At 42.1% G+C, this 15,110-nt stretch overlaps 1 protein-coding gene across 2 annotated transcripts in view; it reads right to left on the bottom strand.

Annotated features, from left to right (window-relative positions):
* Positions 1-824, bottom strand: part of LOC139050615 (lysosomal aspartic protease-like) — a 29,723-nt gene extending 28,899 nt beyond the window's left edge. For both annotated transcript variants that reach the window (XM_070527197.1, XM_070527198.1), the window contains exon 1: positions 553-824. In XM_070527197.1, coding sequence (XP_070383298.1) covers positions 553-611 — 59 coding nt within the window. In that variant the 5' untranslated portion in view covers positions 612-824. The remainder of the gene's footprint in view (positions 1-552) is intronic.
* Between the last annotated feature and the right edge of the window lie 14,286 nt (positions 825-15,110).

A 15,110-nucleotide genomic window follows, 5' to 3' on the forward strand; every position in this document is an offset into this window, starting at 1 on the left:
GCGCTTATCGCCGTATATTGGCAGGTAGGTCACATTCGCTATATTAAACTTAAATTATGAAGCGTTACGTGCCGAAACCACTTTCTGATCGTGAGGTACGCCGTGGTGGAGGACTCGGAAATTTCGGCCACCTGGGGTTCTTTAACGCGCACCTAATTCTAAATACCACGGATATTTTCGCATTTCGCCCCCAAACAATCGTTGTATGACGTACTGTCATATTGTGTAGAAACTTCTGAATGTTGCTGCATTTTTTAAAATGTTCCTACATGAAACAGTTATAATTTATAGCTATTATTTAATGGGACGTGCAAGCAGAGCTTTGTGAAGAATTAATTTAATCTTGCCTGTCAGAACACGACGAAGCCAATAAAGCACACCACATGTACGTGATAGACCAAGAAGCTCATGCAAGAACCTTCAGCATGCTTGACGTTTGTTTGGCCGCAGTCACGAGAAATGCGTACGTGATTAAAAGCAGAACAGGTCTGTGGTTTCACGAAACCCAGTAAAATATGGAAGACAGCTTCAATTGAAAGTTAGGCAACTTACCTCGTATCACCAGATGCCGCGCTGAAGAGCGCGAGGAACGTTACGGCATAGAAATTCATTCCGTCAATCAAAAGCTGCTCCAAGATCTGGTAGATTTCGTTTCACGGAGACTATACCTGCTTGTGCGAAGTTGCTGAGCCTCTGTGTGCAAGTATGAGCGCGCTAAGGTGGCGCCCTATTGGGCAGACGCTGACCGGGCGCTTAGGTCAGCGGAGATAGCACTGGCTTCGTTCGCTGCTTGGAAAAAGTGGACGGCAGGGCGGCACGGAAGATTGCACCTAACGGCAACAGCTCCACGACAGCAAGGTGTTGACTACGCGCTTTTATGCTTCTCGCGGCCCAATGTATAAATGACGATTGACGTCACTTCCTAGAGTGGAGGGGTCAACAAGGCGCTGTTTTTAGACATATACAAAAGTCAACGGCCTAGTATGCGGATAACGACATGACAGGTGTCAGGAACGGAGTAGACAGGATTACATTTGGCGATGTAATAAAAACGGCACGTCTATTCACCTGTAGCGCCTGTGACATGAGGCATGCATTATTTCACGATACTTCGGTGAAAACGATAAAAAAACTTTGACGTAAAATCCTTTGCCATCACGCTCGAGTAAGAAGAGTAGATAGCAATCTGTAAAACTGGATAAAGTTTTGATAAGAACATACTAAGAATATAGTGGGTAGCAATGTGTTCTTTAAGTCACGATTCTTAGATTGACCAGTGTTCCTAACGAGAATTCCGTAGCTTCACCTACATGTGACGTACAGTGGATATTCCGAGGATTCGTTGCCCTGGCTACGTGTAACGTAGGCCATCAGCGGTATCCATGCCTTTTGATGAAGCAGTCGCTTGCTAAGGTCGCCTATGAGGGTAACTACAACGCAGTAACTAATACAGAACGAGAGACGCGGTGCGACAGCGAAGGCATGACGACAATGACATGACAATTTTTAAATTCTGCATTTTTTATTTATGAATACTGCGGTCTTGAACGCTGTGTTGACCACACAGTTATTTGGGTAGCAGACTCGTGAGCAAGTTGTGCTACTTCGTCGGTTACCTTATTCGTCTTATCTTCAGCGGTGACATGGAGCTTAACGCTGATCCCAGGAGACCGGCGTCTAAAACTGGCAAACCTGACGAATCCCAAGGAAGCCTCTTTAACGGCCTTGAGACTCGGCTGAGCTGCCAATGTATTCTTAACCCATAACCCTTCTCTTTGAAGGTTCTTTCCGATTGAGTTGCTTGCCAGAAAAATATGTCACAAGACTTATCTCAAACAAAAAAATGCTGTGAATACACGTTTCGATGCCTTCGAATTCCTTGTGGCTGCTCTCAATACCTCATGTTCGAAGGCACTGTCTGATCAAGACCCTGCTGAGCTTCAGTTATGAGGCAGTTTGCCGAAAGCGCACCGTTGCTGAACTAACTGCTAAATATGAGGATCTTGAAAACCGCTCACGAAGAAATCCCGTAATCCTTAAGGCATACAGAGGATACCAACGAGAATCGTAAGACACTGCTCTCCAAGGTTGCGAACGTTTTCAGTAAGCTTTTCCTTGACAGTCCACCTATTGAACGCTTCGATAGCTTATGCAGAGTGCGCCCTGGAAGTTCTCGCCTATCATTTTGGAAATGTTTTACTTCAGCGATAAGCTAGTGCTGCTGAAAAACGCTTCTAAGATTCAAAATTGCAGCATTAAACTTTCCTATTTCTTTCATCCAGATCCTAATATCTTTCATAATATCTTTCATCCACTACGTAAAAAGCTTAGGCACGCTTTGGTTGTACAGCGGAACGACAGTTCAGATAATAAAATGAGGTTCGATCATTTATTTATAGGTAACGTTCGTTACAACTGGGACAGTGCCTCAAACAGTTTAGTAACAACTCCTGGTTTTGATTCTAGCGCAATATTTTCAAACGTATCATCTTCACTATGTTGACAATCTGATCACTCTGCCACAGATTACCGCTTCTACAAGAAGCATAACTAAAAAAGTTAAATAGATTCTTTCGCTGGTTTCATCATGTTCTTCTCATGTTAATAATAATATTTGGGGTTTTACGTGCCAAAACCACTTTCTGATTATGAGGCACGCCGTAGTGGAGGACTCCGGAAATTTTGACCACCTGGGGTTCTTTAACGTGCACCTAAATCTAAGCACACGGGCGTTTTCGCATTTCGCCCCCATCGAAATGCGGCCGCCGTGGCGGGGATTCGATCCCGCGACCTCGTGCTCAGCAGCCCAACACCATAGCCACTGAGCAACCACGGCGGGTCTTCTCATGTTATATGCATCACAGAAATGTGGCGCCATGAAGATATTCACGGCTCATTATTCTCACCTCCTGGTTACACTGCTGCTCTTACGCTCAAATTCTACCTCTAAATATCTACCAAGTCCTCCCAATGCATAATACGTTTGGTGCAAGTTACTAATGTATAAGCAGAATATAACAATTGGTTATCTTTATAGCTCCCCCCTCCCCTGATAGCCCTAGTGATTTGTTCGATAACATTTCGCATTTTATACATGACCATAGCCTTGACTGTTCTGAGTTAATCGCTCATGGTGACGTTATCGTTCCCGGCATTCACTGGCCTTCCTTTACATATTGCGTCACTAGTGCCTCTATTTGTAGATATTTAATAACGTTTTCTTAGTCCCTTAAACTGATACAATTAGTTGATAAGAATACGCGGCAGAACTCCGTACTTCACTTAGTGTTTATCAGTGACAGTGTTGTTCCCTTAGGCTTTAAATATGATATCCTGGAATTATTCTCAGATCATAACGCAGTTCTCATACACATCAACTGTCCTATTCCACGTAAACTTTTTAGCCATTGCACATTTCATAATCTAAAGAAGGCTGACAATATGTCTATGACTGATACTCTGGCAGATAACTTTGACCATTATTTTTTACACAGTACCGGATGTCATGTTGACAGTCTTGTTGATTGTTTAGAGACATTAGTGAAATATTGCACTAGTAATTACGTTTTATTTAAAACAAAAAAGATAAATGATAAACTTCCTTGGAATAACCAGGTTATCTTGAACAAGTCACGCCGTGTAGGTACCCTGCGTGAATAAAAGCATTCTAATTCTACGCTTTGCATTCCTTTTGAAAAAGCCAAGGATGACTTTTGTACACGTACCATAAATGCTAAAGATTTCTATTTTTCAGTGCAACTACCTATAGTACTTAAATCAGCTACCTATACTACTTCAATCTAATCCTCACAGATTTCGGACATCAAATTTACCTAGCCCAATGTGCAGTACCTCTTTCAAGATTAAGGACGATATTACTAACGATCCCACCGTAGATTCGAATACTCTTAACTAGTATTTCCAATCTGTTTTCACCTTCGATAACCATGTAGTTCCAAAAGTGAGTGATGATGCGCGAACTAATAAATTAGCCGCTATGGTAATAGGTTTTGATGGTGTATTAAACCTAATATTGAATCCCCATACTAAAAAGTGTACCGGTTCATATTGTATACCGAATTATTTCTTTGTAAGGTACTCCGTAATTTAGTGCACATTGTTCCCACTGTTGCTATGGCCTTATACTGGGCTGCAGTGTTTGTAACTGACTAACTAACTAACTAACTAAATAAATAGGTAAATGTCTGTGCAGGTGGGTGTACATATTTGTACAGTAATAAATTGATACAGAAATGAAATACATTTAGGCAAAGGCTTCAACAACACATATACATAGCTGAAAATTGTTCAGCAATATTATCGCGCGCAAGATTGTAGCAGAATATCAATTTCACAAAAGGATTTACAAGTACCAAATCTGGCTCAACACGCACACACAAAATAAAAGCACTAATTAACACTTGCTTATTGTGTTACTACACTATCAGCAAGGTTGTTCCTGTCGGTTATGGTTCTAGGAAAATAGCAATATTTGTAACAGTTATTTCTTACTAATAATGGTTTTAGTGACAAAGAATGTCGCATGCGTGTAGCGTAACTACTGGAATAACTAATTCTTTGCGAAGTGTCAATATTTTAGTGCCCGTTCACCTAAATGAAGAACAATTTCAAGCGACAAATACGATTCGTCTGAGTAACTAACAGTAGACCGCTTCTTGTTAGACAGACAGACGGATAAATCTCACTGTTTTTTTATCCTGTCTTAATTTGTAAATGTTAGCGTTAGAGAAGGGCTCCAAGATTATCGCAGCATATTCTAAGAGTGGTCGCGCAACAGCTTTGTAAGCAATTAGGTGAGCTTCAGGGGTAGGACGCCGTAATGGCCGCCTTAAAGATAACACTTTACTAGGAGAATTAGCGGAAGCGATATCAATACGTTTACTCCAAGAAACGTAATTAGAAATTCAGAGGCCCAGATGCCCGCAGCATATGACTCTGGAAAGTGGGTGATCAGTAATACCATGCTGTTAACGGCTGATGATGATGGTATAGCGACATCATGACGATCACGGGTTCAAAACAACGGGATGACAATAAGTCTATGACGAATATTCAGGAAGACGACGGCGTGCCGAAAACCAGACGACGAAGCTGGAATGATGGCCATGGCAAGACAACGATGGCATAACGACTGTATGAGATGGATGCACGACAGCGGCTGTATGACGACGACTCGATATCGGAGATGCCACTGCAACAGTTGCATTGTTCCGAATGAATGATGACGACATAATTACGGTAGAGCCACGAAGATGCAACGTCGTCGACGGAACGACAAATGCGGTGTGACGACAAAAGCATGATGACAATGGGGTGCCCATTTCTGAAATGGTAATGATGGTACGAGGACAGCGTGACGATGACGTCATGACGACAATCACGTCACGACGGTTTTGTGACGACGATGATGTGACGACGATGGCACGAAGTTAGACAAAAATGGATGTATTTTATTGGCACAAGCGTCAGGTGCAGCCAAAGTGAGCCATTGAAAAGACAATGAATTATTTCTCCATAGTAAAACGTGATAAATCTCTGAGTTCTGATTCTCAATAGCGAATCGCAGATGTAACTTGACTTTAGAGAGACTTGAAATTTAGTTGCTGTAAAAGTCCGTAAAATGTACAGGAGCTCATATACTGAGAACAACTAGTGATGCATACTATGAGCCTAAAACATCTATTACAAAGGAATTATGATCAAACGTGTGAGTAACGGTAGCATTCCTGCCTTACCAGTGAGCATTTGAACGCAGGTGCTGGGAGGCACGTTATTTAGCGAAATGCGATCGCAAAAGCGGCCTCAAATGAGAGGATGCGCGTCGTATATCTTGGGCTGATAACATGCAATCTACCAATGTCTCGTAAAAACCTGAAAAGTAGCTTATTGCCAGAGAGTGAAGAAAGCTTAACTGGTGGAGGGGAATGTGTTTTCTACATGCCAGGGCAAAGTGCTTTTTTGATCTTTTACTTCCCGACACTCTAAGAAACGTGAACAACCATTAGCGTCTCGCCACATTTAGCTCAGCAGGATCATTACCGGTCACAAAATAGGAGTCCTTGCGGTAGGTGTGGCCTATTCTAAGACGGCAGAAAACAACCATAGTTTGTCGTGCTTACATTGTGAACATAGTTTCTCGTGTTTACATTATTGGTGGCCAGATTACGACGCTTGGCTTAATAACCCAGAGTTTAATAATTTATCAGTGTCCCAGGTACGTTGCTGATGGCCCCTCAGTTCCTTTTATTTCATTTCATTTCATTACCTTAAATACCCACGAGAGGTAATACATAAGGGGTGGGTACACACATTTTGGTGAGCAAGTATTAACACAACGAAACATGACTGCTAGCATTTTTAGAGCGCAGCTCTTTGGCGTCCGTTCCTGGGTTTCGCGTCGTCGTCGGCCTCGTAACCAGCTCCGCCCCCCTTTCATCCCCCCAGTGCTAGCAGCGACCGACTGATACCGCTGGATGCCGCTGACGCCGCTAGAGAGTCAAGATAACGTGACTGCATAGAACACCGTCGCCCTTCCCCCCCCCCTGTTCCGCATCGGCGGCGTTGTCCCTGAAACCAACTCCGCAGCTGGGGTTGACTCACTATCGGCGTCAGCGGCATCAGTCAGTCGCTGCTATCTCTTCCCTCCTCCCGTTATCGTGTTGTACGCTTGCTGCGCGCTTCTGCCCCCATCGTTTGCCGCTGGGTCTACACGCCACCCCCCCCCCCTCTTCCTGCGAGTCTCGCTCCTCCTCCAATGCAACCCCTGTGCGGTGGCAATCAGAGAGCCAGATCGGTGGCGGCGGATCTGTATATGTGCACCGCCCGAGCCGAAATTGCCGCTGCCGTTCGCCACTGCGAAATTATCTGCCAGTTCTTTCTGAAAAATAAAAAAAAAATTCTGTGATAGCGCATACATGTGTTGCTCGATTTCTTTGCCTCAATCTATCGAAAAGGTGAAACAGCTTATTTGCTGCGCTCAAATTTCGCATTAGGAAGTAACGTAATCGTCGGTAATTTTTGAAAAGTCGAATGAGCACGTGATGGCACTCGAAGGAAGGGATTTAAATCCATGAAAGGAATAGTTATAGAAGAATTTAAGAATTTTTTGTATTTACTGATGTGGCTATACATTCGGCGAGCTTTTTACCATCGATGCCGTGTGTCTAGGTACCCAGCATATTATGATATGTTGAGATGCGTACAAAGCCCAGAGGACATTGAATAAAGTTCAGTAATGAAGAAATATTTATTCTTCAGAGAATAAAAATTTAGCTTTCAGGATGCTTAAGGAACTTGTACATGTTATTCTCTTCTCTAGTTTTATTTCATTGACGTGTCTAACAGCCGACAATTGCGTGTAGACTTCCGTCATATATATGCTTCTTTCCGGATGCAAGCGACCGGTTTCCGGTGAGGATGGGCTAACTGCACTATAAGCAGCACCGACATGCGACCTTGAAGCATCAGTGTAAAATTCTGGGCACGAGTACATTGACTGAATGTCTAGGAAGTGCATTTATATGCATTTCAAGGGCGTTCTATCTGACTTTTACAAACGACGTGTCACAATCTGCCGGCTGCCGCATCCACGTTGGTACTGGCATGGCTGGAGCCATAAGAGGGCTTTCAATAAGTGAAACAGTTATTGGTTTGCTGAGGTTTGTCAAACGCAGTGAAGTGAGTTTTTTGCCTGCGGGACGGCTGTGAAAAATTGGGGCCCAAGTCATATAGTTTACGGTTTTGTTACAAGGATGTTCACTGTTAAAGTGTGCCTTCAGGAAATACATAATATTAGCCAACGAGCTTTGCAGGTGGATTGACGACTCATTGAAATATACATAGGCACTTTGTACCGGGCTAGTTCGCAGAGCTCTTTTGGCCAGGCGTATGGGTGAATGATGAATGAGATCAATCATTTTTAGCTCACTCATTGTAGTAAACTGATACACCATAGTACCGGAGTCTAAAGGCGATCTTATCAAAGTTTTCTAGAGATTCATTAAGCATCTTCTGTCACTACCCCAATTTGTGTGCTACACAATGACACCCAAGAATATGAGTTCTTTGTTCAGATGGATGTGCCCTCCTGGCAGTGCGGTAGTGAGATCATTGAGCAGTCCTCTTCTTAAAAGGACGCAGGACCTTCTATGTAGATTGACTTGAAACGAATTCAGGGGCTCAAGTTCCGAATCATCTTTGCGCTTCCCTTCTTAACAGCACGTTTTCCCAATCATTCTGCACAGCAAAGATCACTGACTATCCACCTTTGCCATCAGTAAACTTTCTGGCGATGGATCCCATTACCCGCCACCCAGCAGGCATCCGTGCCAGAATTTTGAAGATAAAGCAGTCATCGTCGTGAGGCATTGATGGCAACAGTACCAAGTTGGCGTCAATTCAAGTGGCATTGATGGTATCAATTCCAAGTTACTAATTCCAAGTTGATTCCAATTCCAATATTACGAATGCAAAGTCCAGCTTAGTTCAGATACGTTATGGAGTTCCACAAGGATCAATCCTCGGGCCGCTGTTATTTCTGCTTTGTATAGATGATATAATTAGTGTGCCCACTACACCACAAATAATACTGTACGCTGACGATAGCAAAGTATTCATCTGCGGACAAGATCTGGAAGTCCTGCAGATAGAAACCAATGTATGGCTGGAAAGTTTGTCCACGTGGCTGCAGGGTAATGAACTAGAATTAAATGCTAAAATAACTAAGTACATTATATTTCGAATTCGTAACAAGTGTATAAAACAAGAAATACTTATCCAATTTCGCGGTGAATCTATCGAACGTGTAGCAACACATAAATTTCTTGGTGTCATATTTCACGAACATCTTGACTGGTCACCTCACATTAAAAAAGTTCGCACTGGTATCTCTAGGCCCATTGGTATCCTGTATAAAACAAAGGACCTTTTGCTTATCTGGCTAAAGAAACAACTATAGTACACACTGATACATTCACGTTTCCACTATTGTCTTCTTGTCTGAGGCACAGCACCTAAAACAAGCATAGGAAACATGTATTTATTACAAAAGAAATTTTTGCGCCTAATAAATAATGCACCATACCTTAGCCACAGTGCCCCATTGTTTAGAAAACATCAAATGCTTAAACTGTAGAATGTTATGAACAAAAAGATAGTGCTAGCTAGATACGTACGAATGCATTCTGATCCTACGGCTTTTACTCATCAGTATCTAACGAAAACACACAACTTCAATACCCGGCACATATGTTATAATAAGGAAAATATACGTACGAACTACGGCTCCCAGAAACTTAGCTACAGAATTTCCAGTGTTTTAAACGATTACATCCTGCTGTAAACATTATCCAGGAAAGTAACTCATTCAAAGCTTTCAATAATAGCATCACTATGTAGCTGTTGTCAGTGCAAGCAGGACCACACCTTTTGTTCTTTTTCTGTTGTTTCTTAAAGTATTTTTCCAATTGTGCATAAATGTTCAATATGAAACAACTCCAGTTTCAATGTTAGCCAACCACTCTGTATTTTCATTTCGTTTAATGTTTATTTTACGCGCTGAATGGCTTGCGCTCTCGAATGGGAGCAAGAAGGGCGCAGACTCCTTGTCTGGCCTCCACTTGTCTTCTGGTATGCGCCCTATGCAACTGTACCATACGTTGTCTGAATACACCCTTTGACTTTGACTTTGAAGCTACTCCAGAGCACTACAAAATAAAGCCTCCATCATACTTACCCTTATTTTTAGTATATCAGTTAACCACTGTGCCCTACTCATTGACTGGAAAACCTGTAAGCACATGGCGCTTTTTAAATCGAGGAACCAACAATCTACTGAATTACAGAGAAATGTCGTTAACATCGGTACGCTGAAAAATCTTTCAACATATAATTTTCACCCACCATGCAAACTTCCTTCAACCAGTTAATTTTTTCAGCTGTCGTGAACGCGGTTTGAGGAAATCAAGTTCTTGTGAAACACAACTATTAAGATTTACTAATGATTTGGATGGGTTTTTGCATTCTGGTTTTGCGACGTACTATCATTTTAGACTTTTCTAAAGCTTCCGACAAAGTCAATCAAGCTAGTTAGCTATAAGCTAAGCCTTCTAAATATTGCCGTTTTAATATTCAAATTGATTTCTAGCTTTCTTTCTAGTCGTATTAAATATGTAACTATTGATGACAATGACTCAACAGAGGTTCAAGTGCCATCGGGTGTACATCAAGACTGTGTTGGCACCCTTACTTTTCCTCATTTATATTAATTACCTGCCTAATCAAATCACCAGTTTTGTCTTTTTATTTGCCGATGATTGCGTAATTTACCGGAAGATAACTAATGATTCTGACATGGTTACAGTACAATCAGATTTAGATAACGCAGCGAGCTGGTACTCCGTCTGGCACATGAATTTTAACGCCTCAAAACGTAAATCATGAGAACCTCGCGTAACCAAGTAACTTCTCCTAATTACTACGTTAAGAACATCTTACTGAAGTCAGTATTAGGGCATAAGTACCTGGAAGCGCACATTAAAAATAACCTTTCATGGATGCGACATATTGAAATTATTACACCAAAGCTCATCGCATGTTGGGCTACCTGAAGCGCAAGTTCCCGCTGGTACCTCCTTCTCTGAAACAACAGCTATACGTTACCAACAATCGACCTAACCTAGAATACGCATTCTCAATATGGGGCCCTCACCAATTAACACTAACACCTTAGAAACTATACACAATCGTTCTGTTCGCTTTATTCTTATTAATTACCAGTGCACAGCAAGCGTAACTAGCAGGAAACATGCCCTCAATATATATCCCCTCATAAAACACGGAAAAATCGCTCGCCTTTGTTCGTTCCATAAATATATGATATGATTCCCACGCTCAAATCACGCTATATCACTTTTCCTTCTGCACGCTTGGACCATCGTCTTAAATGAACATCCCATCCCACAGAACGTCGACCTATGGTAAACCGTTTCATCGAAAAACATGCCAGGAATGTAATCACTTACCGGATACACTCTGTCTGTATTACTAACACCGACGACTTCCGTAAGGCACTTACTGACGTGATCTAGTATACCTTGACTTTAACATATTTACACCTGTAGAGTAGCTTCAGTTTTCTTCTGACCAGTAGGGCTTATAAATTATTTCCATTGTACTACCTACCTAATCTAAAAACAGTACACTTTGTATTCTCTACCAGTATGTGTACCAAGCATTTATAGTTCATCTGTTTTAGCTGCCTGTATAATATTGTCTATGTATTTTTATGATATGCTTATGTGTCGCTCTAACTTGCGTTGTTTTCACATTGGTTTAGGCACTGTTATAATGTTATAGCTTTGTTTTTTATATAGTTATCTTTATCTATTAGCCCTTCCCCTCTGTAATCCTTTGCGTGTGCCTGGAGGGTACTATAAATAAATAAACAAATTAGTAAACCAATTTTCGTCGACCCATTTGGGTACTTTCTTCAGCGCGAGCTAAACATGCCTCTCGCTGATTGCAAGGCTATAGCATATAAAACCTATATGTACGTCGCCTACGTAAATTTAGTAGAAAACGGCTGGAGGTCGCCAATAAAGAATCGTGTTCCTCTTCCAAATAAAAACGTACACCTCATGACACCTCTCTGAGATACCCCAGTTTCCGGCTTGAATGAATGCGAGACTGTGTTCCCTATTTTTACGCCAGAAGAACGTTTAGAGAGGTAGCTCGCAGTAAGATTTAGCATGTTCCCCCCTGATGGCCGTTCGTGACAGCTCTCCGAAGATTCTGTAGTGCGACGTGGTGTCTCAAGTCTTTTCCATGCCATAAAGAATATATAAAATGAACTGTTTATTGACAAATGCATCACGAATATTAGCCTCGAAAGGCGCGAAGTGCTGGGTTGTTGACCGAGCTTCTCTAAGTCCGAATTGGCGCATATCAAGCATTTTGTTTGATTCAAGGTGATGTAGAAGGCGATGCTTTATCATCTTTTTAACAACTTGCAGGGACAACTTGTTAGCGCTATCGGGTGATCGTTTGTAACTGAGCCGGGATCGTAAGCCTATTTCAACGCAGGGATCACAATAGCTTCTTTCAAAGAGGGTCGAAGACGTCCAGCTGTCCGAAGAGCATTAAAAAGTGCGAGTAGGGTAATTTCTGTGTCTCGGTGAAGGTGTTTATTCATCTCGTGCATAACTTTGTCGGGACACAGACCAGAGCTATGACGTCTTTTGGCAACGCAGCAAGGATAGTTAAAAGGTTCGTTCGGGCTACATTTACGGTCGAGTGATTTCCCTTCCTTTGTTTCTATGAATTTCAGAAAACGCAATAGCTAGGAATGCATACAAAGTGGTCACGAAGATCGTCGGCCTGGCCCTTCAGATTATTTTTTGTTTATTTACCAAGGACGGCGAATGTATTCGCTGCCCGTTCAGCCTTCTCAGCGTATCCCAGGCTTTCACTACCTGTGTGTAAGAATTATTACCGCAAATAAACCTTTCACGCCTTGCTCTCCTAGCTTGCCTTCGCGTCCACTTTCCTGCGATTTATTACGTTTAAAAGCAGTAAGGTTCTCCGCATTAGGATATCGATGGAAAATTCCCCATGCTTTCTGTTTCTTACACGCCTGTCCACAGTCATCAATCCACCAAGTAACTAATCTTTTGCATCAGTGACCATTATTCTATGGAATGTATTTTCCTGCTGCGTCAATTATAAACGATGTAAAATACTATACGAGTCGTCTATATTAAGTGTAGTAAAAATGATGTGGTCAATAGCCTGTTTTTATAATATAAAACGAGCCGGCCGATGAAGAGTTTCAGCAAAGGTGATTTGGAGAGCATTCGTGTTCCTGTATCAGCTTCAGCGGTATAAGGCAGTGATCACTCCGCAATGGATTTTTTTTTTCAGATAAATTTTTCTTTATACTCCATTCTAAGTACAGAAAGATGGTTGCAGAGTTTAGTGCTAAATCTATTGAGGAATAAGAATTATCTTCTGTATTATAATACGCGTGCTCTTCTTTGTTAGAGACACATACCAGACGAGCCGAGAATATTTTCTATAAGGCGGCCTCTGGTGTCGTAGTGAAAGTATCCCCATATTGTGTTATGAGCATTAACGGTGCCGGTGATCACGTATTGTTCTGGGAGCTGGTGAATGAGACTGTGAAATTTTGTTTTAGCAAGTTCATAATTGGGCGGCACGGGAATGGAGCAAGTTGTTAGGACCTTTCTAAATAATCCTGCTCGCTCGGACACAGCCTCAAGACGCGTTTGAAAAGCTATATGTTTGCAAGCGACAGACCTGTTGACAATAATTGGCCTCCCACCAGACGAGGCAGCAGCGTTGTCGTGGACTTTGTTAAATATTGCGCACTGCCGGGGAAAATTTATTTGTCTCGAATTTATATGTCTCTCCTGGAAACAGAACGTCTTTGGCGCATATCAAGATAATAATTCAGTTGTGTCAATGGACCACGGATAATTGTCCTCGTATCCCATTCTGCATGCCCATTGTAGTGAATGTGTGTTCTGTGAGTTAAGAGGTAATGCAAATTTTATTCATGTACCCTTGTCTGCGGGCATGACCTTTGCTTCTCCATTTTGGCGGGGTCCTGAAAACCGCGTTGCTCTTTCGTCACCTGTGGCGCCGGTGTTGTATTGATTGCGTCCTGGGAGCGCTGGATGCCCTTCCTTGCAGGTGCCTTGTTCGTATTTCACGCCTCGACTGGGTCATCAGAGGCCTAGCTCATTTGCTGCGTCGGTGGAGTAGTGCAAGGGGAGGAAGTAAAAGCTCCGGAGCTAGTGCTTGAGTGGCCTCTTGCTCCATTATATGCAGAAACAAAGACATAGAAAAATAAATTTCAGTGACTAGCAAAAGAAATATTTAAATATTTTAGATGGTCATGTCACAGAGAAAAGGCACGCGCGGCACATGTAAAATACTCAAGAACCTGTAACCTACTGTTCTGCTATAGTAAGCCACTATAGACTACCATGAACTTTAGCCCACAGAACAGTAGCCTAGGGAAAACGCAAAGCACATCATATCAAATACTCAAAAACATCATTACAGGAACAATAAACGTGTCTACTAACAAATCTAAAAAAATATAGCATAAATATTTTAATGCGATGCAATAATTTTTCAATATTTAGCAGCCTTTGTATGTCTAAGAGCAGCAACTGTTTTGCAATTGTCTCCCATTTCTCCGGGGGCAAGTATTTCATGTCAGTGTTTTTATTTACCAGGTAACGTAAAGGTGTAGCTCTGCGCTATTTTAACCTCTTTCTTCCGCAACCAATTCCGGAAACGGGAGTCAGTCAGGTGCTTCAATTTCTAAGTGTATAAGAAACGTCGGATGATTGTGCCACGACACGCAATGTAATGAAGATTTCTTTTCCTATTCCTTAAGCTGTTCATGTATTTTATTAGTACATTCAAGTCATAAATAAGTTCGAGGAATTAGGCCATGTTAAAAAAACAAAATTTTTTGCGCATCATGTTTTACATTCGCTATACGACGTAGTGTCATTTCCTGTAGAAACTTGTGAATGTTCCTACATAAAACAGCTCCCCATGTAAGAGCACACAACTTATTGGCAGGTGCAAGCGGAGCTTTATAAAAATAATCGAATTTGTCCGTAAGAACCTGACGAAGCCAATAAAGTACACCACATGATCGTGATAGATCAAGGTGCTCATACTAAAACCTTCGGCGTGCTCAGTGTTCGTTTGGCCGCATTCTCGAGAAATACGTATATGATTCAAAGGCAGAAAAGTTATGTGGCTTCATTAAGCGCAACAAATTATTTTAAAAAACGCTTCCATTGAAGAATAACGATGTCACCTTAAAGTACCGGATGCCACGATGAAGAGCGCGAAAAACAATGCGGCATATAAATTCATTAGGTCAATGGCAAGCTGACCCGAGGTGTGGTTGATATCGTTTCGCGGCGAGTGTACTTGCTTCTGCACAGCGATCCAGCCTCTGCGTGCAAGTATGAGCGCGCGATGGCGGCGCGCTATCCAGCACACGCTGACCGGGCCCTTAGTTATGCGTACATACCACTGGGTTC

Source organism: Dermacentor albipictus, chromosome 10 (assembly GCF_038994185.2).
Source record: "Dermacentor albipictus isolate Rhodes 1998 colony chromosome 10, USDA_Dalb.pri_finalv2, whole genome shotgun sequence".
NCBI lineage: Eukaryota > Metazoa > Arthropoda > Arachnida > Ixodida > Ixodidae > Dermacentor > Dermacentor albipictus.